At 38.4% G+C, this 26,218-nt stretch overlaps 3 protein-coding genes across 5 annotated transcripts; 2 read left to right on the top strand and 1 right to left on the bottom strand.

The window, feature by feature from the left end:
* Positions 1 to 105: 105 nt before the first annotated feature.
* LOC135644746 (transcription and mRNA export factor ENY2-like) lies at positions 106 to 3,943 on the bottom strand. The gene is made up of 5 exons (XM_065162621.1): positions 3,892 to 3,943; positions 3,711 to 3,798; positions 3,420 to 3,514; positions 1,442 to 1,518; positions 106 to 380 (listed from the first exon to the last, which is right to left on the bottom strand). Coding segments are annotated over exons 1-5 (336 nt in total). The 5' UTR covers positions 3,894 to 3,943; the 3' UTR covers positions 106 to 306.
* Positions 3,944 to 6,593: 2,650 nt separating this feature from the next.
* LOC135644808 (UPF0235 protein At5g63440) lies at positions 6,594 to 14,343 on the top strand. 3 transcript variants are annotated; one of them, XM_065162721.1, is made up of 8 exons: positions 6,622 to 6,755; positions 7,272 to 7,346; positions 8,340 to 8,440; positions 9,231 to 9,384; positions 11,450 to 11,546; positions 13,024 to 13,112; positions 13,280 to 13,348; positions 13,740 to 14,343. In XM_065162721.1, the coding sequence occupies exons 2-8, from the start codon at positions 7,338 to 7,340 to the stop codon at positions 13,797 to 13,799; spliced, it is 579 nt and encodes a 192-aa protein (XP_065018793.1). In that variant the 5' UTR covers positions 6,622 to 6,755; positions 7,272 to 7,337; the 3' UTR covers positions 13,800 to 14,343. The 3 variants fall into 3 exon arrangements, with proteins under 3 accessions (XP_065018792.1, XP_065018793.1, XP_065018794.1); XM_065162720.1 differs by lacking the exon at positions 7,272 to 7,346 and having other exon boundaries at positions 6,594 to 6,755; positions 8,326 to 8,440; XM_065162722.1 differs by lacking the exon at positions 7,272 to 7,346.
* A 1,259-nt stretch (positions 14,344 to 15,602) lies between these two features.
* On the top strand, positions 15,603 to 24,823 carry LOC135645177 (probable arabinosyltransferase ARAD1). The gene is made up of 4 exons (XM_065163306.1): positions 15,603 to 16,161; positions 17,909 to 18,205; positions 18,321 to 18,416; positions 23,687 to 24,823. The coding sequence occupies exons 1-4, from the start codon at positions 15,661 to 15,663 to the stop codon at positions 24,110 to 24,112; spliced, it is 1,320 nt and encodes a 439-aa protein (XP_065019378.1). The 5' UTR covers positions 15,603 to 15,660; the 3' UTR covers positions 24,113 to 24,823.
* Positions 24,824 to 26,218: the final 1,395 nt, after the last annotated feature.

Here is a 26,218-nt window from a genome sequence, read left to right as displayed (position 1 = left end):
TACACACTCATATAGGATCCACTACTTACTGTAAGTTACTACTTATGACACTTATTATGACACAAAAGTAATGTTAATCTCTAGCTAATTAACATTTTCCACCCATTTCAACTCCACAGAAAACATTTTATAGATAATGGGACCCCGTAATATTCTGAAAGACTAACAGTTACAAGCCATGTATGAGTCACGATAACTAACAAACCTGTAGGTTCGACACACTTCAAGTTTCATAGATTACAGGAGTGGCAATCTCATCTGATAGAACTACTTTAACCTATCAGCATATATCCAGTCCAAAGCAAATCAAAGTGGAACTGAGGTCAGGAAAGATCGGATTCGCTGCAACAGTTCAGCCTTCACCGAGTCTGGCACCGATGCTGCATCACAGGCACAGCCAAATTTGTATAAGCATAAAAGGAACGCATTTAAATGTCTTATGAGGGGTGAGCTGACCACTCTGCTACCAGATTAACAGAGCAACTCACCCAGACATCAAGCAAAGTGGTCGCTGTTCTTTGTTAGAATAAAGTTATCATCACAGTTATACAAAACATCATAGAGCATGCTCAACAAGGTTATCGTGTGAACCAACTTTTTAAAGCTGCTTATAGACAGCATGCACGCACCCAATGGATAGAATTTGAAGTATAAAGAAAACAACGCCATAAATGAATAATTCAACAAGGTAACTCCTAAAGAAACCAATTGGATATTGGCTAAAGAAGATCTGATTTCACTGAACCGTGTATCTTCAGCAAGGCAAAGTGTAAAGATTTGGAAAAAAAAAGTGTAAACATGACTAGTGATGTAACCATATCACTTAAATAATGAATTCATTAAGCCTTCTGAAGAAGAAGAATGTGAAATTATAATATCGCATAGTGGTCATGACCAAAGTTGAAGAGGGTACAGCGGTTGTAGTACCATATTAGAAGCATGATTAATAAGCACAGATATTTGTTACTGGATCACAACATTCTTTACAGGTACATAATAAAATATATCTATTTTTAGCACAACAAGAAAACCAACCATGCTACATTTGACAGGATATAACAATCCATAAAAAGCAACTAGACAAACCGAAGACTTAATAATGAAGGATGATTTCCCCATTTCAAACTCCACAATCAATCAGCATATTGGCTTTTCATTAATTTATGAATGCATGACAGTCTAACAAAAACAAATTTGTTGTCTGCTAAGTAACAAAAGCTAACTTAAAATTAATTTTCTCTTATGAAATAAAAAGAATAATACAGATGGATACATGATTTTTTTTGGGTTCATTGATCAAAAGATCTCAAGGCAGAAATTGCATTCCTGGCTCAGACCTTGAAGTGCACAAGCTTTTGCAGAATAACCACCAGATAAGACAAGGTTGTACATGGAGAACCTTTAACTAAATGACAAAAAAATTCCTCGTAGAAATGCTCACCTCTGCCTTTCGGGGTGATTACATGTACAAGGTCATCAACTGTGACATTATTTCTTCCTTTTTTCCTGGCATATGCCCTTGGAGAAAGACAAGTATCAACTTTTTGTATCATTTATAACAAACAGACGTAGACGTAAATTCTGAGAAATATAGATACAGATTGCAAATGCATCCATGCATGACAGATCCATATATAGTTAAACAAATGAACTAAATGGATAAGAGGCCACATGGAAAAAAATGATGACCAGATGGCTGAAATGTGGCTGCTATGTTGCTGTCTTCCTTCCTTTGCTCCTAAATTACAGCATTTAGATATATGGTTCATAAATATACTAATTGTAATCTTACACACTTAATCATTGGTTATAAAAATAAGTTTTTTTTTCTTTAAAAACACAAAACTCGACTGACATATACTCATACTATGAGCACAAAATATGCTACACTTATTGTACTTCATTTTTTCGATAGTGATGTTGGTCTTTTTCCTAGTCATTTTTTGTGCACATTTAATATTTGTCTGCCAACATGGCCACACAGCTCTCATGTGGGACCTTGGCTGTTTGCTTGAAAGTGCTATTTTAGAATAATGAAATAACAATGCACATGGACGGCCACATGTAGAAAAAAACCTAATCTAAAATAGTTAAACTGGTTAGAGAACATTCTAATGTCACCTAGTAAGATCTGCCCATGCTCTGGCACCAAGTTGACAAAGCAGCTAGTGTGGTTAATTTAGGGATCAATCAGAAGCTTCCAGAGCACACACAACATTTTGGAAAAATATCTCCTGTTTCATTATGTGCTAAGAAATTCAATTTCTCTTGTGGAAAACACAGGTTGAGGTAACATTTTCTGCCATAGAAGCCCACACATTCATGTAGAAACATATGATGTTTCACGATGGCTACACAATCAATTTAAAGACAACGAAGATCGTGTATAAACAGACATTTACGTTTAGCTATTTAAAGTAGCTAACCATGTAATTTTCACAAAGTGAGAACATTTGAAAGGAAAATGTGAAATTTTGGAATTAGGATCAAAGTAATGTTATACATTCAAGACTACGTGAATGCTCGATACCTTCTGCAAAAAGACTGAAATCAATCTGAAATACATGTTTAAATATTTTTCATCTGTATCTTACATGTAACAAGAAATAGCTAAAAAAAAAAGTAAATAAAAAAAAGTTCAACCCTTTCTGGGTCGTTTAACCTAATCTCGTCTAAGCTTGAAGATAACAAAGATCCTCTCTTTGCACCATTCAGCAAGGACCCCTTGCTTAAAGACCTCCTCAGTCACTGTTTTACATTCTTATATGTCACCACTGGTTTTCAGGACTATTTTATCCAGTATAGTTCCAACTCATGCACACTTCCCATATGCTCGTCTCCAGACCAAGCCCAGCATGCTGCTGCAGACCCTCTTGTTCTTCAATTATATGTTACTTTAATGAAGTCTCCAAAGGAACAATGCCCATGAGAATGACATAAAAGCACCTATGCGAGATGATAATACTAGGGTAGACAAGGGGACCAAGGGAATAAACCACTAGGGTGAGTCCACAGACTTTCTTCAAGACTGTATGTAGACTAACTAAAATAAAGTTCCAGTTCAAATATATGATTTTTTTTTTTATATAATCCTAGGTACAGATAGTTCTTGTTCTTCCAACATCGTTTATGTACATTACATCCTTGACTCTAATAAGAAAAGTAAAAGGTGTATGACCTTCTTCCATCACAAAAGAGCAAAGTAAAGGATATGAAACAAACATGTGTAACAATAGATGACCGGAGGCACCTCAGAGTCGACACAATAACAAACAGAGCATGCTAAGGAATTTGTACCTAAAGATGCCCTACCAGACGAAGAGTATTGAAGTCACCGTTGTTTATAAGCTATATGTTTTCTGAAGAAACACTTAATTCGACATATCAGATATGCAAACAAAGGAAAAGAGAGTTCAAACCTGCAGAGGGCTTTCATCTCATCCCTCCATCCACACTCGATCAGCCGTTCTCTCAGAAGCTCCATCAATTTCTCCTTCTCCCCACTCTCTATCAACTTAGAGAAAACCAAACCAGCTGATCAATAAGCCCAAATTTCTACAAATAACTCCTAGTCATCCCGATAGAAGAGCAAAAAGCACCACCTAAAACTCTAAAACCTCGATTTCTTTTCCATCCTTTCCTTCGCCTCTCTATTTCCTCGAAGGATTATAGTGCGATTCATCAGAGATAGGGAGTAAATAACACGATACCTTGATATTGATCATCTCCTGAAGGGTGAGTTCCTTCTCGGGCTCCTCATCGGGATCGGGCGTCGGAGGGCGATTGATCGAAGCCCTCCTGTTGGTCGCGAGGAAAACACAAACCAAGAAAGCAAATCAGCAGAGAAAAAACCCGAAGACAAAGAGAAACATCACAGTTGAAACAGCTTACATTGCCCTATGTGCTATGTTGTCTCCCTTCCGCTCCTTTAAATCTCGATTCAGCCAAGCCCTATTTATAGGCGGGATCAGAGGTATACTCACCCGCGGATAAGTTTAATAGCACGCGTGCGGTCGAACCGGTCGCCCACCCACTTGGTTCGACCCCACATATTCGACCGGATTGCGGCCGGCCGAAATTGGAGATTCGGGTTGTCTGTGATAGATAAATATTATGATGATTTATTTCACTCTGGTATGGCATTTTCTCCTGTGGTGACTTGAAATTGATGGATTCTTAAATCTCTATCATTCCGAGGTATGAAAATAATATATTTGTTGTTCCTGACATTTTTTCGTTTAGTATCCATTTAGAAATTCTTGATTATCCATCTATTGTTAACTTAAAATAATATAAACACAACAAATAGACTTTATCAAATATTTTGCAATGTATATATATAATTATTTGAATTTGTGTGATAGTGGGATTGATAGACAAAATCAAAAGATAAAAAATAATATTATAATCACTTTATAAAATATTTTTGAAATGATAATCCTTCGACATGTTCGTTAAGTATAGGAAATTGAAAGATGAAAATAAGTATTGAAAAAATAATAAAGTTATCAAAATAAGTGAGGCGATGCTCTATACTTAAAACCTAATTAGAGACTATACCAAAATGTTTGTGTAAATACATCCTAGCTAATATCTCCATCATTGTAACTTGGACGGTAGACTAGACAAACTAGTATAAAAATATGGTTATCTTCCACTAAAAGAAAGAAAAAATTGTATCATGAAAATAGCTTATAATTTGTGATAAAAGAGTCCAACATTTTCATAATACTTTAGTCTTTGTATTCAGAATCTCTATAGCAATCTTTTAATTAGACTAAACTTAGATAAGTTTGAAGGATTTGTGTTCACCTCTAACACATCATGATGAATAGCCTATAATTCATGACAAAAAATGAATTCTTGAGTTATACAATTATTAGAAATAGCTATTATTGTATTTCCTTGGCAATCATAAAGGTTATAGCCTAAAACATTGAATGTGTTGCATATTAAGACAAATATATTAATAGTGACTTGTTTACATTATGATAGAATTCATTTACATATATATATATATATATATATATATATATATATATATATATATATATATATAATAACAAGTGAGATGCATCACCGATAAGACGTAAGATAAAAGATTAGCTAGCACTACTATAGAGGATATTTTTAAAATTCTAATAAGCAATGAGTGATAAATATAATATCCAAATAAATTATTACTTTAAATATCTAATAAAAAATTATTTAATCCATATAGAGTCTTTCTTGAATGCAATGGTCTAAAAATATCACATTAGATAAAACCTAATGGAGGGTATGAATATTATGAATGTCAAGACTATTTTTTTCTTTTGGATATTAAAAGAGTATCTTCTCTAAAAAATTCGAGTCATAAGTTACTCAAGGGTCACTACCTTAGGAAATAAGAAAGAAGAACACCAGCATATAATTTTGCCTTTGAGAACCATTGATAAGAAAGGGATATGCTCTTATGGCTTTAGATATATGAGAGAATAGAGCCAATAAAATCATGGATAGTAGAACTTTAAAAAATCTAACAAGTAGAAATCCAATGGGCATGTTGAAAAGATCTAAAATAGAATGCTTAGCTCATTAGAGCAACCTACAAAGAAAATATTGGATTTATGTAGATATACAAAAAGCCCAAAATATTCTACAAACTTAGTGAGAATATTATGTATAGCAGCTGAAGATATATTAATATAGAGAAAATAAATAGATCATCCATAAAAACTAGGTAAGTGACCAAAGGATTATATGTTTTGTGTAAGTTTATCTTCAAACTCATGCTGGGAGCTTCATTTTTAATTTGATAGCTATGCATAATCTCATGACAAAGGATAATATTTCTTCCAATAACCACTACAACTTACCCTAGAAGCTACTCGATATGATGGGTAGACTCATCAAAGGATCATTTTGAATAGCATAAAGTTTTGCTTTGATAGAGGAAAGTAAAGAAGAATTGTTCTTGAGAAACTTACATGACCATAACTTTTGAACAAGGATAAATATACCAGTGCAAAATTATCCACTTTGGTTAGCAAGAGAAGCATGTCAAATTTCTTCGATTACCTTATAAAAATTAACATAATTGTCTAGTAAATATATATTAATTTTTACAAATGTAAGAAGTAAGAGAGTGGATATTTAAATCAAATAAAAATTTTGAAATATCAAATTTTGGCTATCATTCATCTTCGCCTTAAAATCATCGCTCACATCGATACTAACGAGAGCCCCGAATCCATTAAAAGTTTAGTTATCATTATTTTGAGACTGTCCGTCGTAATAAGTGACTATTTGGCTAGTCTGTAAGGTGAGAACATTTTTTCAATGATAAAAAAATATAATATTATGTAGAAGTTATTAGCTTCTTGAGAATTTACTTAGTATATGAAACATATTTTCTGTAATTCCTAAAGACATATATAAAAATATTATAATACAAACATTCGATCCACTTTCAATTCAATCATAATAGTCTTTAATATTATTAAAATAAATAAAAAAAATTAAATTGTCAATGCCTCGGCCCGGTTCTCTATTGCCTCGGCCCGGTTCGATCCTTTAAAGCCTCTCCCACCGCTCCCTTGTCTCCCTTTGCCTTTTGTCACAGAGAGAGAGAGAGAGAGAGAGAGAGAGAAGACGAAGAATGCCGAAGCGGACGACGCACACGTACTCGAGCGAGGACGCGGCGCCGGACGGGCCCAACTCCGATCTCTTCGTTTATTACTGCAAGCACTGCAGTTCCCACGTCCTCATCACTGGTCCGCTCTTTCCCTTCCTCGCTCGCTCTCTTTTCCTAGGGTTTCCGATCCTCATCGCCCTTGACCACTCATTTTGGTTCCAAGATTCTGGGTTCTGCTTCTAAATCGATGACTCCCACTAAGAGAGCTTATTCTCGTTGAACGAAGTGGAAAATGGATGAGTTTCTCATATTTTGTTCCCTAAAGAAGTTCTATTTTTCTTGATAAACGATGTCGAAAATGGATGGTGAAGAAGAAATTAAGAGTGTGGATAATTATGTTCCTCTCTAACGTATTAAATTTGTTGACAATTCGTGATGTTTTGATGTACAATTTCTTGTGTTCAACTTGAAATTCTATTGGAAAACGTGGGCTCTCGATTTTGAAGGCTAGTGATTCTTTTGAATGTCTTGATGCTTGTAGCATTCCATATTTCGGATTCTTATCACTTTTTGTTGCTGTCTCCTATTTCATGCTAAGACATTTTTACATCCATTTCATGCTACAAGTGATTAAGTACTTTCCATATTTGTTTAGGCTGACTTGGCCCTTGAAGCAAGATATCTTCGGCTTGCTGGGCTCTTGACATACTTTTCCTTTGGCATGCATGAGGTAAAAATGAGTGTGCTGAATGACTTGGAGTTTGAGGGGCAGACCAGTGCATTTGCACACTAGTTTGGCTTTATTGGAAGTATGTGTACTTTGAGAAAAAGCTTGTTTGTCCAAAGCTAAAAATAGATATGGCTTTGTAACTATTTTTAGCTTATTATATTTACAGAAATTTATATTGGGGGATTGGGCATGGATCCAAAGTTTGTTGGTAGCTTGGTTATCTTTGTCAAAAAGTAAGAGAACAACATATCACATCCTCCAATCTTGTAATTTCTTCAGAGAGCTTTTGTCTACTTAAAGAATCACTCAGTAATTTCATTCTTCTTTGTTTCTCCGAAGGGGTGATGGGTACATGTTGACACTTTTGTTTGATTAATGTGGTGACTTTACTAGTTCTTTGTTTACAGTATGTTGCCAATTTACATCTGAATAACTCTTAGATGACTGTTGTCCAGAACCCATGTTCTCTGTAAAAATGTTTCTGTCTCCCTAGGTACTGTAACTTCAAAGCATATTAAGGTAAAAAAAAAAAGAGGCACACAAAAATTATCTTTGCATCATATTTGCTTTAAACCTAACTGGAGTTTTATACATCTATTGCTAAATTACTAGCAATGAGAAGTTTAGACAACATAAAAGTCCATTTAAAGTAGTAGGAATATTGCATGACTTTTGTGTTTTTCTTAGTTTAAGGTCATTTAACCAACAAGCAATCATCTACAATTCCCTTGACATTGGAATGGTCAAAAGAAAATAAATTTGACACGAATGTATAAAATTATAATCTGTATATCTAAGGTGCTCCATGTTTCCTGTATCTAAAACCGGTTTCAGCTGTTGGATTTCTTGTTTGTCCCATTCTCAAATCCACCTGTTGTTAAAACTTAAAATATCATAGAAAATTGTCCCTTCTTTTTTTGCAGTTTCCCATTAGATCAATTTGTTGGTAGTCTTTTATATTGATGTGTTTGTTATAAAGATACTCAATTGCAGAAAATGCCAAAGCGCAAGACTGACAAAGCACACGTGCTGGATAAGACAAAACATCTTGCTAGGCTCAATGTTAAGGAGGCAGGAAAAATTCTTCTAAAACGGTACTTTGATTTCTGTGTCTTTTAACGATTATTATTCTATCTCATAGTTCTTACTGGTCTGTATTTTTACTGGGATGATACTTTTGTGTGCATATCTTAAACTTGCTTATAATTGAGAAATCTAGACTAAGCTACCACTTTAATGAAGTACAGACTATTTCAGTGGGTTAGCTTCACAATGAAGTTGTCAACAGAAACCAGAAAAGTTAGACCTATGAATGTATTCAAAAGGGGCTAACAACAGTATATTTATATATCATGAATACTAAATGAAAATCTGAAGTGTCTTGCACGATACATATATAACTTTGATTGAGGACCTATTATCTACTGGTTTTCCCATGATGTATGTGCTTTCTGCAGTCTTAATTTATCAACTTTACTTTTCACACTAATTAAAATCTTAAGTAGAATATTAAAATTTTAAGCTTAACATTGCTTGCATAGATTTGGCTTTTTGCAAATGTATCAATAATGGTATAGCTTTGAAGTTTGAAATTCGAAGTGTGAGGCATCTATATCATTTACTTCTTATGCCAGTCCACTTATTTTTTATTTTTTGTTAATGTTTCATAAATTTGATCCCCCTACAGAATGGAACGCTTCTCATTGTAGTGATTGGGTTCATTTTTATTCTCTTCCCCTTGGTTATAAGTTTTGGTGGCTTCCTATTCTCTTGGCGAGTATAATATTTCTGTGACTTGCTTCTGCTGGTCAATACCTGAAACTCTGGTTTTTTTTTTTATATGGATGATCATGAGCTTATGGAGCATATGGATCTTCATTGCAGTGGTGAAGGAAAATTAGAAAAGCAATTTCGCATGAGCTGTACTGGTTGTGAACTTTTTGTCTGTTACCGCTCAGAAGAAACTTTGGAGCATGCCACTTTCATTTATATTGTTGATGGTGCTCTGAGCTCAGTTGCTGCAGAAACAAACCCACAGGCAAGTTTTTAGTTACCTTGTTATGACATATTTATTCCTACCACTAGTACTGGTTCTTTTATTTTTTTATTCTTGTCCTTACAATATATGTCAGTTTTATTTCTCTGGCTATCTTGCTCTGTATGTCATATTATTGGAGTATATAAATGTGATGCCATTAGTGAAATCCTAGAATATTGTTCAATATGACAAGTTTTTAAGTTTTGGATGGGTCTAGAATGGATGGTTACAGCCACGATTGATCTTGAACTTCAATATTTTGGTCAGCTACAGCAAATTTTACTGTTTGGACAACAATGATGTTTTTTGACGAAATATACTATTCACTGCATCACATAATCAGGCCTTGAGAGTTATGAATGGATGGGGCTTCCTTGTGAATCTCCAAAATATAAGAATGTGCTACTGATGTGGGTGATTTTGACACTGGGAAAATCCAGACCACATCCAACAATGTTTTGGGGCTAGATTTGCTGATTTTGAGTATCTCAAGCTTTATTTGGCACTTCTTATGAACTTTTTTGATCTTTTGGTGATTTTGTGAATGTCTTGTCATTTTTTATTCTATCTAGTACCCATATAAACTGTTTAATATAATGATCATAACATAATCTGAAATTATGAGTGGTTATATTCATTCAAAGACATGATCTGTACAGATAGTGAATAAACCCCTAAAAGTATACCTTTGAATCTTTGACCTAATTCTGTATAATATCAGCCTTATGGAGTCTAATATCACTTGTTATAATTCGAATACCATCATTTTCTTAAGTATTCAAACTAGTGTGTTCATTTGGCAACCTGAACATAACAGAATTATTTGTCCACTTATCAATCTGGTTAATGTATGACATTGGTTCAGCTTAATTTAATCCAGGCAAGCCTATTTCCTGGAATTTAATTTTAGATTTTATTTAATTTTTCATGAAATAATTATTCATTAATGGAAGAAATGAAAAAAAAAAAAAACAAAGGCCAAAGAAAGTTCAAACTGCTAGATAGAAAAAATCTTTATTAATATTCTTCTAGCCACGAAAAAAATTTCTTTGCTGGATGATTTTTGAAATTTCTCAAACTCTAGCAGTGCTTTGGTCTAAAAGATTTTCTCCAACCTGTCACTAACCTGTTCGTTGGGAGGGTGGATCTGATTAAATTTTGAACCTACTTGTTATGATGCTTAGCTCCATTTGCATAATTCAGCTTGATATAATCATTTGAATTTTTGGTTGCTGAACGTTCTGTTTTTTTCTTCATCCTATGCGGTTTGTTTTTTATTTTGTTTTGCTGCACATATGCAGAATAAATTTGTCTACTGCATTTTGTGCCATTTTGTTTATAATCTTGAATTAGGCATGGATATTCAACTCATCTTTTTTTTTTTTGACAAAGATTAAGCTCATCTTTATCTTGAAGTGTTTATGTACGTGATAAGTCTGCTAAGAAACTGGGAACTTAACTTATATATAGTAGTGTCTTCTTAAGTGAGTGTTACACTGTTGATTTGCAAAATTAACATAGCTCATCTTTATCTTGAAGTGTTTATGTATGTGATAAGTCTGCTAAGAAACTGGGAACTTAACTTATATATAGTAATGTCTTCTTAAGTGAGTGTTACACTGTTGATTTGCAAAATTAACATACTTATTTCCATACCTGGTTTTGCTTTTTAATACTGTAGTCTGATTCCTTATCTCTCAAAAAATTATAATTTTCTTTACAACCTTGAAACTGTTTTGTTTCTTTGTAGCAAATCTTTCACCTTTTTCAATTTTCATTCTGTACATCTTTATACTGTAGTTCTTTAGGTGAATCCAGAACTCGAATTTGGTTTGACTTTCATGTCATGTTTGATTTTACATCTGTTGGAGGCTATATTGTTACTTTGTGTTCAGAGAAGTGTCCTTTTGGCAGTTATGACACTGCATGCTTGTTTCATTTTTTATTAAAGCTAAATTTACTGTCTCTGAGATCATTGTGAATAATTTGCATGAAGCAACACAATGTTTTAGTTTTCATCATCCTTTTGTAACAGCATTTTTCCACATAAACAAAATAATTGCAGGATGCTCCTGTTCCCCCTTGCATATCCCAATTGGAGGGTGGTCTTGTTCAAGTTGCAATAGAAGTAGAAGACCGTGCACAACGTTCAGCAATAACAAGTAAATATCTTGTTTGCTTATTTGTCTATGTTGTTGATGCAGCATATAGTTTATCACTTTATTGCCATTGAGGTTAACTATTATTTGATCTTGGGCATGATCTCTGTTATTTTCCGTATTTTGAGTTGTATTAGTGTCACAAATTTGCAGTCCCACAACTAGAGAGATGATTCCTCTTAAGCAAAAGAAGAATGATCTTTTGGCGCTTTTGATGTGGAGCACCTATTTAAGCACTACCCATGTGAAACAAATTTTGACCAACTTATTGTGGCCTAAAGAGGGATACGGATGTCATGGGCAAGCATCAATAATTTAGACTAAATTGAGAGATATTTTAGTGTCAATAACCTATTTGTGCAGGTAAAAGTCACTGAGGCAGGCCCCACATCTGTTGGTGGAGAACCTTTTAGACTTCCATCAAGTTGATGCTTCCTCCTTATATAATTCTCTTCATCTTTGTCTATCCTCTTCTATTTTACCTCTTTTCCCCTTCTTGGTCCTTCAAACCTGTTGGTATCATAGTAATGACAGTATGTTTTTTAATTTTCTGCTCAAATTTGAGGTATTTTCAGTCCATTAAACAGGTATACCCTATGATCTGGAGTACCAAATTCCATTTTTTCATTGATGGGATGCCCAAAACTGAGGGGTTTAAAGGTAAGCTATTTTGAAACCATAAGATCTATAATAGTATTAAGGTTTGATTCCATCATTTGCTTCCTTAATGTCTACATTCATTGAACCCTTTTCCATTATCCTCTTCCCTATGGTCACAACAGTATAATTTCTTCTAGTGACTTAATATCTTGCTGGTGTGTTTTCAACCTCCACATAGGGCTTTTGATAAACAGAGGGAAAAGAAGTCGTACAACTCAATGATTATTAAAAATGTTGACATTAAATTTTAAAAGAATCGAAAGAAGAAATGCATCTTGCCAAGAATACTAAGTCTTTCTTCTCTATCCAAATTGATCTTTAGTTGATGTAATTTACTATAGACGGATTCAAATTCCAGTCAATACCATGCATACCAACTGCTATGCAGCATTTCTTTTTTATTGATTTTTTGTGATATGGGGCATTATTGGTTGGTATACCACCTGGTGTACCATTACTCTGCTGATCCTTAGATTCATAGAACCAATATCAGATTGAGATTTAAATCTTTGCTACTGGTGTGTCAACTGCCCAGGGTTGCTTCGTATCCATGATATCCTGACTGCAGTTGGATGATGTAAAATATAACATGGTTACTGGCTGTCAGAGGGGGATAATGTGTCAGGACTTGAACCCACATGTATTTGTATACTGTACTCTGATTTTCTGCTTTTGCTTCTCTGTGCTATATATTTAGAACCTGCCCTTGCATTGGATTACCAAAAAGCTTTCCATATCCAAAATCTTGTCCTCATTGAACTGTTCCATAACTTTCAGAGTAAGTCCTAACTCATGTTGAACTACTAATATTTTTCATCAGGAGTTAATGCTGATGATGTTCGAGTTACTGTAGCTGCTCCAGCTGCCAGAGGAGAAGCTAATAGTGAGCTGTTAGAATTCATGGGCAAGGTTGGCTTTTCTATGCTTCATTTTCTCATGCACACACGAACAAACACACGTGTGCAGTATACCTTGGAATGCTAAAATATCATCAGATGATCTTATTGGCCTAACTTTTCTTATAAAGATTTCTGTTATTTGAAATACAATTCATTCCTGAGTTGCTTCCTGAACAGGTGTTGGGCTTAAGATTGAGTCAAATGACCCTTCAGAGAGGTTGGAACAATAAATCAAAGCTTCTCATTGTAAGTTATAACTTTCTTGATGTCTGCTGCTACTTTCGGCGAATTGTATTGTGAGCTTTAAATATGCAGGAAGAATCTCATTAATCATCTTGTATAAAATTTATAATAACAAAGACCTTTTGGAATACCAGAGTCAATGTAATCGGACCATTTGGTTGCTTGCACCTGGAGCTGTAAGATGTCTACTCATTTATTAGTAGATCAGATATAAAGGTGGCGGTCATTTCCATTTCTAGGCGATTTGACTTGTGATTTAAAATGCCACACGTCTCACTTGAATAAAAGAATTGCAAGTCAATTTTTGTTGAATTGTGCAAACATGCATCAAACTTAGAACTTGAGTCATAAAGCTCATGTGGTGCATATTCTAAGAGTTTGCAGCTTATTTCAGATTGAGGACTTATCGGCAAGACAAGTCTATGAGAAGCTTCTCGAAGCTGTGCAGCCTTGAAGCAGCTGATCAGAATGAAGCAGACACCACTTTTACTGGATGAAAAATCTAATTGTGATTGCAGCTGCTGGTGGATAATTGCTTTTTAAAACCTGATCAAGTATCATAATTGCAAATCTTGTTGCATGCCGTTGCCAGTTCATCGTCATATTGTCTCCCTGTCTGTAAGAATATCGAAGCAAGCTGAGGTGGTGCTTAATGCATTGGTTGGAAGACTTTGCTATTTTATATCAGATATACAGGTTAAGTCCCAAGTTGACTGCCAAATCTGGAAGCCCAGATATGTTTATGAATAAACCGTGCATTGTTTTGTTGGACTGTGAAGCAGTGTTGACATTTTCAGCACACCAAAGGTTAAGTATTCTGTGATGATATTGTATCGAGAGCATGTTTGATTGGGCTTCTGACATATATTACATGGAAGTCTAGCTAACAAAGCTTGCCTAAAATTTTGAGTTCTGGGTGGCTGGTTTTTGTCTACAGAGTTCTAATCTAGCTTGTATGAGGTTATCAAAGTTTTACAAAATTGTCTTCATTTCCTTGATTCTTGATCTGCCAACATAATTTGAACTTCTCATAATTTGGAGTTCTGGGTGGCTGGTTTTTGTTTACAGAGTTATAATCTAGCTTGTACGAGGTTATCAAAGTTTCACAAAATTGTCTTCATTTCCTTGATTCTTGATCTGCCAACATAATTTGAACGTCTCATAACATTGATGTATCTAGCTGAGTGGTTGATGGCAATGTTTCCTCGAATGGAGCACTTCTTTACTCTTTTGACAGCTACTGATATGTGGTCAACTCGGGCTTTTATTAAATCATCTTGTAATACTCTGTTAGATCCTCTTAAACATCATTTTCTAACGTTAAGCGAATTAGTGTTTAAATGTCTTATGATTAGGTTAATTTTTTTTATAAGTTTTAGTTTATTTTATGATGATCTAATAATTCAAAATATTATATTTTGATATATTTGTTTTCTCATATACCGTTTAAAAATATAAACATATGAAATTTATATTAATATGTTTTGAGTTTTCCACCGAAGCCCAGCTAAATCGAATCAATCAAATTGGTTTGATGTTAAACCAAACTGATTACAATGTTTTTTAAATACTATTATAGTGTTTTTTTTGTTTCAATTGAACATGTTATAATGTTTTTATATAGGGTTATAGTGATTTTAATTACTGAAATAAAAACTTTATAATCATACTGAAAAAGGGAATAACCTAGCCTTAATTAATTTAAATTTATAAAAAATTATGAGACATTATCTAATTATAATGTTCAACGATAAAAAAAAAATACTATAAACCAAAATAATTCTATTAAAAAATATTGTGTAATACTCCACTGCTCTAACCCAAATTGGATTTTGATGAAAAATCACTTTCTTAAAGGTATTTTATTTATATATATATATATATTATCAATTGAGATTTCATGTCCTAAACCCTTATTAAATATGGAAAGTAGGGTTTTTAAGCACAAAAAGAAATGATTTATTTGCTGAATCTAAAATTATTTTAAAAATAACTATAATAAATACGATTTTAGTAAGTAGGCGGCAAAATGATCCGTAAATAAAATTATTGTGAATTATTCGAAATTATCGACCGTTGAACACTTACCATCAGCGTGTCTCCTCTCAGACAGACAGTCTTGGCAATTTACTTTTGTTTTCTTGGCGATTTGTTGCAGTTATTTTGCTTCCGGCAACAAAAACACTCGTGCAAATGACAACAAGCAAGCGATTTGGACATCGTGTCCCGTCGCACTTTATAATCATGCCACATGCTCACGTTAATGCAGCTCCCCCAATTCGCCCATCCACGGACCTCGAGCGAGGGGATCTCCCATGGCGAACACCAAAGCCATCGCCTCCGTCGCCGCACTCCTCTTCCTTCTCGTCTCCTTCTCCGTCTTCTTTTCCTCTGACCTCCGATCTCCCTTCTCCTCCTTTTCCCTCCCATCCTCTGCCTCCCTCCGTCCCCGCTGCTCCGACATCGGAGGCGGGGCCCGGCCGCCTCCTCTTAGGGTCTTCATGTACGACCTGCCGCGCCGCTTCAACCTCGGGATGCTCGGTCGCGGCGCTCATCGGGAGGTGCCTGCGGCGGAGGGAGTCGGCGGGTTCCCGCCGTGGCCCAAGACCTCCGGGCTCAAGAAGCAACACAGCGTGGAGTACTGGATGATGGTATCGCTAATGCCTGGCGGGAGCGGGGAGGGGGCCGAGGCGGTTAGGGTTCTTGATGGGGACGTGGCGGACGTCTTCTTCGTGCCCTTCTTCTCGTCGCTTAGTTTCAATACCCATGGGCATAACATGACTGATCCGGATACTGAGATTGATCGCCAGCTGCAGGTAAAGCTTCGGTTTTTTGTGTCTTCCAATTTTGCTTGAGATTCATCGGACTCCTAGTGGTAGTTACGTTATATTTGTTCAATCTTTGATAATTGGGTAAAGTACAAACGAGTATCTATCGGGAACCGACTTAAATTTATTTTATATTAGCCTTCCCTTTCTTTTCCAATTAGAATCTTCGTCTTCACGTTACTTGATTCTCAAGGAACCTACTAAAGTTCTGAACGTTAAGAACAGGACACTTGACACTTACGGAATTTAAATGAAGCTTGGAATTTTAATAATGTTAGAACCAACGTTTCAAATATGGGTTTCCGATGGACCGGTATTTTATCATTCGAATAAAGGGCCAGTTGCGGATCATATAGTCTGATACTTGTCGGTATCAGTTTCTTACTTCTTATTTTACTGGCATTCGATGTTATGCTGCCTCAAGACACTGGTACCATACTGATTTAGTGGATTATAGAAACAGTGACAGACTGAGATTTAAAACCTTAGTTAAAACCCTTCCAAGAATAGTCTGTTAGATTTGTGATTTACTCAAGTCCTACCTTTTATATCAGGAGGTTTCGTTAATGAGATTGGAAATTATCAAAGTGTTTAGCTCTAGCCTTCAATCCCAAAGGAGTTCCTTCTAGTGACAGTTTGTTGGTCACAGTAATTTGGAACTGGAATTGGTTCCTATGCTGCTAATTTCTGCTGGCATTTTTGGGTTTAGGTTTACTTTGTCCTAAGCAAGGTTTTGTGTTTGGTTTAGTTGCTGAAATTTTTTTGGGCCAATGGATAATACCATTAGTGTAAATTGAGGATAAGTTTATCTAGTGTAATATGATTACACGACTGTAAAAGTTAAATCATAGAATTAATATTTAGGATAAAATGTGATTTGGAACTAAGTTGTAGTATTGAGACATCTGGTTTTGTGTTGTATGTGACTATGGCAATGCTAGGAACTACGAAGCATGTAGAAAGCTCCTTGCAGAGCTTCAAGCTTTATCATTTTGATAGTTCGAACATTTTCTTCAAGCCTTATCGTTTCAAAAGACTCAACACACCTTTAAGATGCCTGTTGCAAACTAAGCACTTATGGATGCCCTTGAACTTTTCCATTATAGGCTTATTGTTCAGAATATGTGGTTAGGACCCAAAGTCTATCTGTGCCTTAATTTGAAGAAACTGTATCTGATACATTTTGATGGTTCAAGTCAAATTTGTCTTTGAGAACTTGCATGATCTTAACATTAGTGATGATATTTTGAAAAACAGAAGCATTGAGCCTTGTTTTATCTTATGGAACCTGAGCTCAGTAGACTAATTGATGAATGTTTAAACAATATTTAAGTCAGCTGTGTAATTTTGAGATTTGACCTTTTTACCTGTTTTCTGCAGTATGCCTCATACACAGCAATGCTAATGAGAAGGTAGAAAATGTTAGGTAATTAATATGCTATTATTTTGATGTGTTGAATTCTCTTTTCAATATTATTTATGAATCAGAGTTTCCTTAGCCAGCAGGTACAAACAAAAGCTTAATTGCTTATGACTTGTTTTTCATTCATAATTCTTTGATCCAGATGAGGTGATATCTTCATCCTAAGTTTTCATATAGATGATATTAGTGTTATTGGAAAAGAAAATAGAAGCCTATATCAATTCCATATACTGCTTGATTTTCTGTCATTATCATAGTACTATTCCTTGGAAAAGAAATTCTTGTAATCTCCTATATGTTTTTTGTATGCAGATTGACCTCCTGGATATTTTAAGGAAATCCAAATATTGGGAACGCTCTGTGGGTCGTGACCATGTAATCCCCATGCATCACCCAAATGCTTTCAGATTTCTGCGGGATCAGGTGAATGCATCCATTCTTGTGGTGGCAGATTTTGGGCGATATCCCAGGAATTTAGCTTTCCTTGGCAAAGATGTTGTTGGACCTTATGTGCATGTCGTGGATTCTTATCTGGAAGATGATCCTCCTGATCCATTTGAATCCCGTCCTACTCTACTTTTCTTTCGAGGAAGAACAGTTAGGAAGGATGTAAGTCTTATTATTATTTTCAGATTGCATCAATTTCAGTGTGCCTCTACTGACTAAGTTGGTTCTTTAGCCCTTTATGTTTGTTTTTCATTAAATATTCTTGCAATTTGTACAGGAAGGAATTGTTCGTTCCAAACTAGCAAAGATTTTGAAAGAATATGATGATGTGCTGTATGAAGATAGCTTTGCCACTGGCGAAGGCATAAAAGCAGTAAGCTGCAGACTTTGTTATATCTTCTTTGGTAACTACATTTGGACTGTTAAATCACCTTAGTTGTTAGTCCTTAATCTAGTTAGGCTGGTAAGCTCCTGATGTATGAGGGTATTTATTCAGTTACAGTGTAGTTCTGATTTGTGTATGAAGTATATATTATAGAAAAAACGATTTGGTCCTTTCTTATTGTAAATAAATTTTGTTAGATTTTTTTCTCTGCCCATATCCTGTTCCTAAGATTAAGCTTTAGTTTGTATTCATGGCATGCTTGCACTCAAGGTTCGCCGTACCGTACCGTACCGGCGTTTCGACCCGGGCTCGGTACCGGTACGGTACGGTATACCGCTCGGTACACCCAGGTGTACCGAGCTGTCACGGACAAACTTCTCAACAAGATGTTGGATGTAATGCTTATGTGTGTCCGTGTCTTTTGGCATGTTCATGCCCTGTACAGAATGTAAAGGGGCGGCCGAAGGCTTATAAGTCCCATTTTAGTTGGGTGGTGGCCTCTTTAGGCTTGTAAATAAAGGTTGTGTCATGTGGACACGTGCGAGAGCTTTTCGGTCTGTAATGGACCATTTTACCCTTTGTTGTGCCACTGTTCAGAGCTTGTAAAGTCTGTTTGTAATTTGCATTGTCTATGAAGTGTTTTTCGGACATGTTTGCTTGTGGATCCCAATTGAGGCGTTCTCTCTTGCCTGTTCTCTCTTTTGTTGGTCCTAAGGGACAATGGGAGTCTTCGGGGAGGCTGACCTTTGCGGACGGACACGCAAGGGTGCCGCACGACTTAGGCAAAACCAGCTAAGTCCGTGTCATATGGTATCAGAGCCGGACAAGCACTCATAGAAACACTTGACATGCAAACGTGGGGGACCTAGCGGGGCTGCGTTGAGGGCAGTCAGCACACGCGCGACCGTTTGAGGGAAAACGGGCATGGAGATGTAGGGAAAAGGAGTCGCTTCGAGGAGCGGGCATCTGAGATTGGCATTCAAAGGAATGGCCAACCCTTCGCGCAAGAGGCACCACGAGAACAGGCAAGCTTGGAAGAATTTGGAGCACATAAAGGTTGGGATGGCTGAGTTTGAGCTACGGCTCAACGTTGACAACTATACTTGATGGTGCTCTAGGCAAGCGAGGCGCTTGGCAAGAATGAGACCATCCAAGGTGGAATGAGTTGCTCAACGACCAGAAGAGTTATGCAAAGCTCACAGAGGTGAGGGGAATTGCTAACTCGAAGAATTTGGTACTCATGCATGGGCTTGTATGCGGACGACGGAATGTTCGTGGCCATCCCAAGGCGGCCGAGACTCGGCGCCATGGAGCATTGAAACTTTCTCTTCGGCATGTGAAGGATACGTCCGTAGGAGGCTGAAGTGTGCAACGAGTTCAGCATGTTGCTAGGCCTTGAGGGGTGCAGTGGGGGCTGTATTGACGGGGAGTTGCAATCTAGCAAGTGCGTTTGCAGGAGGCAGAACAATGCACAGTTTGTTCAGCAGATCGGAGTAGTCCAAGGGGATGGTGGTCTTCGAAACGAAGAGAGATGTTGCTCCAATGGGATAGTTATCCAGGAGGGATAAGTCTCAGCTCTCCAGAGGGAGAATCATGTGAGACGGACTTCACATGTTGAGGAGGAGTACCTCAACAAACAACAACTCCACGAAGCTCGATGGACTGAGCAAGCGGCGAGGAGTCGTCGCATGATCTCGCTCGAGAGAATGCATTGGTGGATGCATTGCGAGATTAAGTGGGGGAGCGACCTGAAGCAACTTAAATGAAGGCACACTTGGAGTCGATGTGGAGATCGGACTCAAGGGAGGGCTGACCCGTGGAATGGTGGGCGCGAGGGCCACCATCGACTCAATGCAGAAACGAGGAGCGGAGCAACTTGGGTGTAACTTGGCGAAGTACCCAAGCCGCATGAAGGGAGCCAGCATAGAAGTTGGAACATGGAGCAGAGGCACAGTGCTTTCCTTAGACAGAGGTCAAGGACATGAACTCTTGCAGAGGCAAGAGTAGAATCATGTTGTTCCATGGGTCTTTCATTCTGACGGAGCGGACTCATCTTGCGTGGTGCCAAAGACAAAGGGAGCTTCGGGGCACATGCACCTTATCTCGGAGGAGCATTTGATGAAGGAACTAAGGTGACTCAATTTGCGGAGGTGAAGTTGAGTTCAGAAGGCCTTAGCACGGGGCAAGAGGACGCAGAGGCGGGTACTCTTGAAGAATATGCCACAGTGTTGTCATTCGAAGTTGCCATGAAGGAAGCGGTGCGCAGCGGAGATTGTGCTGGTAGGGGCAGAGGCCCAGGATCCAGACAATGGTGCACAAATTACAGTGAAGTCGGTGGACTTCGGGAGCTACTAGGCGACGGACTGTCCTAGAGCGGTGCTTCATCTAGGTGTGACCCAAGAGTGGGTGGATGAAGGTCGATTGCCAAAGGAGCGAACAAAATCGAAGGTGGAGGAGACCCTGCGATGTATTGGCAGAGGCCACACATGGAGGGTTCACAATTCGAGTTTATTCCATAAGGATCAGAATGCAATGGAGATGTCACCAGGAGGCGACATGGTGCAGCGGATCGTGGTGGAACAGTTCGTGGCAATGCGATACACACGACTGTGTCCCGTGAGGGATGAGATCATATGGAGGTATGATCGGGAGCTACTGGGAGCTCCGCTTTGGTGAACAACACGACGGCAAGAAGGGCTATGGATTCAAGGAGTGAAGGCCATGGTACCGCAGAGGCGGGTCTTTCGGGCGTGCACCGAATTTTGCATCGGATGAAAACCTTGGTCATCAGCATATGGGGGCTGGGTTCCACCAAGGGAAAAGTTCGAATGCAAGTACCAGTGAGTCCCATGGGAGGGACTTGATCATGCAGAGGTATGATCGAAGCAGCTGGAGAGTTGGACTGCTCCAGAGCTCATATTCGCTTAAGGGAGCCCGACAAGTCAGAGGACAAGGTCGAGTAAGCGAACGTTGCTACCAAGGAAGCTAAGGAGAACAGAATTGGTGCAAACCCTACAACGCGATGGCGGAGGCCATGCATGGGAGTTGCAGTCTGTCTTTCCATCGACCAAACAGACTGCTTGGAGAACACAGAGGTGTTGAAGCAGGAGGTCGAAAGGGGCGAGGAAGCGACGACGAGTCCAGAGGGACTTAGCTACCCAAAATCAAGCATCAGTCAGAATGGAGGTGGACTCCGAGGAGTGCCACAGAGACATATCTACTGATCGTGAAGAAAAGGGATGCAGATGCGAGGAGACGGATAGTAGGGCCATGGGCATGGCAGCGCCATGGTACCGCAGAGGCGGGACTTCCGTGAAAGTCATTGATCCCTTGCTCTCACGGAGGGAGAGCGTTTGGTCGTGAAAGGGGCCGAGGAGGTGGAGCATGCAGAGGCAATCTCCAAGTACCGAGACAAGGCTGAAGGGCAGAGGCCAAGAAACTTCGTAAGACCGGTGTCAACAAGTTTCTCATCAAGATTGCCGTAAGTGAAGGACTTCGGGTCATGCAAGAGTGCACGACCAAGGAACGAAGCAGGCAGTACGCGGTGCTGTACCTTTGCTACTCAGTAGAGTAGGCGGCAGGATTGATGGAGAAGACGGTACAATCCCAGAGGCGACCTCATCTATCAGAGAATTACTCCAAGTTGGGGTGGAAACTTCCTGCATTCCAGAAGTTCAATGGCTTTGAGAAGGTGAATCACAGTAACTAACTCAACGCAAGGAGTGCAAACACTTCAAGTGCTTCAGAAGTGTGAGCAAAGAGCAGGCGAAGGCCAGTAACCAGCTCGATGCATGAAGTACAACCTCGAGGAGGCGGGCGAAGTCAAGTAACCTTTGCCTTCTCAACTCTTAAGAGAATGGGCGAAACCGAGTACCCCAGTTCTCTTATCTATCCAGCAGAGGAGCTCTGCACAAGTTCAAAGACCCTTCGAAGATAATGGAAGACAATAGTTGTCAAATCCTCACCAACGGTGATCAGTGCTACTGAGAGTAGATTGTCCGCTTCATTTCCCAACGAAATGCCAATCGAAAGCGGAAGTGATGCGAACCTACTTGGATGTGACAACTAACTGAAAGAAGAGTCAATGAGCAGATTTTGTGGAGGAAGGACCCAAAAACTTCAGAAGTTTGCGAGGCGATGCTCGTTAAAGCTCCAACAAGCATCCACCCAGTTCAAGCAGCATGTGGGAATTTTGAGAGACTGGCGCAGTAAAGATGGTCTTTTCCTTCATCTGGGAGATCCGCAGGAATCAACAAGGATCAACACAACTCAGCCAACCCCACACCAGAGTCAGAGTCATTGGTGAGTTGAAGCAGCATGGCGGATCAAGGTTCGACTACTCAAAAACAGCAGCGGAGAGCAGCTGGGAGCCAGGAGGCGCATTGCAGCTGGAGCAGAAGATTGAAGACTCAGCAAAGGCGAAGAGTTGCAGTGTTCACAAAGGCTTCGACGAGGACGTCGAAGGGATAAGTGGGGGAGAATGTCACGGACAAACTTCTCAACAAGATGTTGGATGTAATGCTTATGTGTGTCCGTATCTTTTGGCATGTTCATGCCCTGTACAGAATGTAAAGGGGCGGCCGAAGGCTTATAAGTCCCATTTTAGTTGGGTGGTGGCCTCTTTAGGCTTGTAAATAAAGGTTGTGTCATGTGGACACGTGCGAGAGCTTTTCGGTCTGTAATGGACCATTTTACCCTTTGTTGTGCCACTGTTCAGAGCTTGTAAAGTCTGTTTGTAATTTGCATTGTCTATGAAGTGTTTTTCGGACATGTTTGCTTGTGGATCCCAATTGAGGCGTTCTCTCTTGCCTGTTCTCTCTTTTGTTGGTCCTAAGGGACAATGGGAGTCTTCGGGGAGGCTGACCTTTGCGGACGGACACGCAAGGGTGCCGCACGACTTAGGCAAAACCAGCTAAGTCCGTGTCAGAGCGGTACACCCAGGTGTACCGAGCACAGTGCACTGCTACGGGCAGACCGGTATAGGGCGGTCCGCGTACCGCTAGCCTGTCGGACCGGTACGTACCGCCCGTACCGGGCGGTACAGTCCGGTACGGCAAACCTTGCTTGCACTTTTATTAGAACTTTTATTTGGTTCTCATGTGAAAAACTGTTGGTAGCATATCTTGTTCGCCTTATATGTTTTTCCTTGCAAAAATATATCTATGATCATTGTTTTTGTAGTTTGATGGATTTCTGAAGTCTCTTATGTGTTTATTCCCAATAAATATATTTAACTTCTCTTGCTTCTGATATACCAGTCCTCGCAAGGCATGCGGTCATCCAAGTTTTGTCTGCACCCTGCTGGGGACACTCCTTCGTCATGCCGTCTGTTTGATGCCATCGTAAGTCACTGTGTCCCTGTAATTGTGAGTGACCGGATTGAGCTGCCCTTCGAGGATGAGATTGACTACAGTGAATTCTCCCTTTTCTTCTCTGCGGAAGAAGCCCTTCGGCCTGGCTACATGGTGGGTCAGCTCCGGCAGATCCAGAAAGAGAGGTGGATATTAATGTGGAGGAGGCTGAAGAATATCTCTCACCACTATGAGTTCCAATACCCAACTAGAGAGGAAGATGCTGTGAACATGATATGGCGGCAAATCCGGCATAAACTTCCCGCAGCCAATCTTGCAGTACATCGGAACAGGAGATTAAAAATCCCGGACTGGTGGAGTAAAAAACGATGACAGTCTACACTGGCTGGCGGAATTAAAAATTCTCAACACTTGATGGGCCGAAGTATACATTGATTACATGTGTACATATATTGGTCCGTAATTTGCAATCCATGATGATAAGCTTATGATATAGATTCCAACTGAGCTCTTCCAAGATGAGTGAACAATTTTTTCTCCCTTACTGTAACATCAGAATGGTTTTCTTCCCGGTTGTATTAAAGTGATCAAGAGCAGTTGAATAAACTGAAGCACTTTCAGATAGTGCCCCTATGTAGACAACAAGCAATCAGATAAATGAAGGATTTTTTTTTTCTTGTATAATTTACTATGCGAATTGATCTTCCAGGCAAAGCCACAATCAGATGCAGGAAATTCGATACTGTTTTACATGTCAGAAAGGTTTTACATAAGCCTTTGCTATATTTAGAGGGTTCAAGGGGAGGTTCATAGGAGTAATATGAGAAGGCTTTTGCTGGAAGGTGATGTTTTGCTGCTTGTGAATGTTTTGAATAGTAGATGACATTTTTTTGTTGAGAAAAAGTAGAGCTGTAATAACAATTTGGTCGTCATTGGTTCAGACAGATTGTTTGGCTGTTTTTGCATGGAGTTCTTTTATTGGCTTAGTTAGTGGCAATGTGGCATTTTGCTAAAGTTGTAAGTCTAGGTGATGTTTGTCTCAGACATATAAATTGCTCTCAAGAATGTGACACACATTCTGAATCTCTTATTTCAACTTTATTTCAACTTGATCTCTGCTGATAGATCAGATAATGATGGCTTAAAAAATTATTTTGTGAATGAATGTTGGAAAGTCATGATTGCAAAAAGGGAAGAAGTGGTTATCTACTCACACTGAAGCTAAGATGATGTTATAATGGATGATCTCTGGTACAGACTGCAGGTTGCTTGATCTCATGAATGAGAAATGGCTCCCAAGTTCTTGCAGAGGATTCTCTTATTACAATGATCAAAGGTACCTCTTCACAACAAAGTACTCATGATGAAAGGGGGGGGATGTCCAAGAACCTCAAGAATAGGTGTCAAAATTCTTCTCTTGGAGGTTGGTAATTAGCAAGAATCGATGCTGCCTCAAGAGCAACTACAGTTGGTTGCTGAACTATCAAGATAGATCAGCCTTACATAAATTACTTTGCTAATGAATATACAATGTTTATGAAGCACAAGTAGATACTTAGATTGACCAATGAAATGCAACCAAGTCAACTGCGAAGTTGACAAAGGAAAAAGAGATTTTAGTTGTCAAGATTGTATTCATTCCAACTAGTCATGTTTGAATTGAAGAAATTATATACGAAAAGCGCTCGACTACATGTGATTATAGTGTTCATGGAGAACATCAAAATTGTATCATTGTCAGTCCGGATCATAAATCTAAATTTCAAGAACAACCAACTCTTGATTCTGAATCATAACATACTACAAGAAAGATTATGTTAATGATTGAAACATCACTCAAGAGTCATTTCAGGTTAGAGTTGAAGCAAGAGAGAGATATTATCATCCATTGCGATATATTTTTGATCTTAGTAAGAATTCCATATATTATGCTCAAATCAAACATATTGATGTTCATTATTATTGGATCAGGAATGTGTTAGATATGAAACTAGTGAAATTTTTCATAAATCAAATAAAATTGATTTTATTTGATCAAATAAGGAATATATATATATATATATATATATATATATATATATATATATATTCTCATCGTGTGGTTTATTGCGACCTTTAAAATTCTCTAGTGGAGGTCCGGGTCCCACGGGTCTCCCGCTGACGTGGGCCCCGCAGCGGATCTGCTACACGACGCTGGCCTACGGTCGACCCGCTACCGCAGCCGACGGTTGGAGATCGACAGACGAGCATGAGATCAGATCAACCAACTATTTTGTAAGATATGTATCTACAGAGTGATCTTGGATCCGATCCCCAAGAGCAGAACCGGAAGCATCGCTCGGCCTCCCCCTCCCCTCTATCGCTCCCCCCTCTCCCATTTCGTTCCCTGTCGTCGAACGAAGAATGAGAAGTAGCGAAAAAGCTGTGATTTTTACCGTCCAACTCCTGATTCTGATCCTAAATCTGAAGGTTCGTACA

This window comes from Musa acuminata, chromosome BXJ3-8 (genome assembly GCF_036884655.1).
Source record: "Musa acuminata AAA Group cultivar baxijiao chromosome BXJ3-8, Cavendish_Baxijiao_AAA, whole genome shotgun sequence".
Taxonomy (NCBI): domain Eukaryota; kingdom Viridiplantae; phylum Streptophyta; class Magnoliopsida; order Zingiberales; family Musaceae; genus Musa; species Musa acuminata.
This window is presented reverse-complemented; position numbering and strand designations above follow the sequence as displayed.

What these genes read in the sequence shown, in the direction of transcription:
- LOC135645177 (XM_065163306.1), top strand. Translation starts at nt 15,661, where the DNA reads ATGGCGAACACCAAAGCCATCGCCTCCGTCGCCGCACTCCTCTTCCTT. An exon ending in GAAGAACAGTTAGGAAGGAT is followed by an intron (nt 18,206 to 18,320) that starts GTAAGTCTTATT and finishes CAATTTGTACAG; the next exon opens with GAAGGAATTGTTCGTTCCAA. An exon ending in CTGGCGAAGGCATAAAAGCA is followed by an intron (nt 18,417 to 23,686) that starts GTAAGCTGCAGA and finishes CTGATATACCAG; the next exon opens with TCCTCGCAAGGCATGCGGTC.
- LOC135644808 (XM_065162720.1), top strand. Translation starts at nt 6,641, where the DNA reads ATGCCGAAGCGGACGACGCACACGTACTCGAGCGAGGACGCGGCGCCG. An exon ending in GGAAAAATTCTTCTAAAACG is followed by an intron (nt 8,441 to 9,230) that starts GTACTTTGATTT and finishes TCTTCATTGCAG; the next exon opens with TGGTGAAGGAAAATTAGAAA. An exon ending in CTGCAGAAACAAACCCACAG is followed by an intron (nt 9,385 to 11,449) that starts GCAAGTTTTTAG and finishes AAATAATTGCAG; the next exon opens with GATGCTCCTGTTCCCCCTTG.
- LOC135644746 (XM_065162621.1), bottom strand. An exon ending in GAGATGAAAGCCCTCTGCAG is followed by an intron (nt 1,519 to 3,419) that starts GTTTGAACTCTC and finishes TCTTTCTCCAAG; the next exon opens with GGCATATGCCAGGAAAAAAG. An exon ending in AATCACCCCGAAAGGCAGAG is followed by an intron (nt 381 to 1,441) that starts GTGAGCATTTCT and finishes CCTGTGATGCAG; the next exon opens with CATCGGTGCCAGACTCGGTG.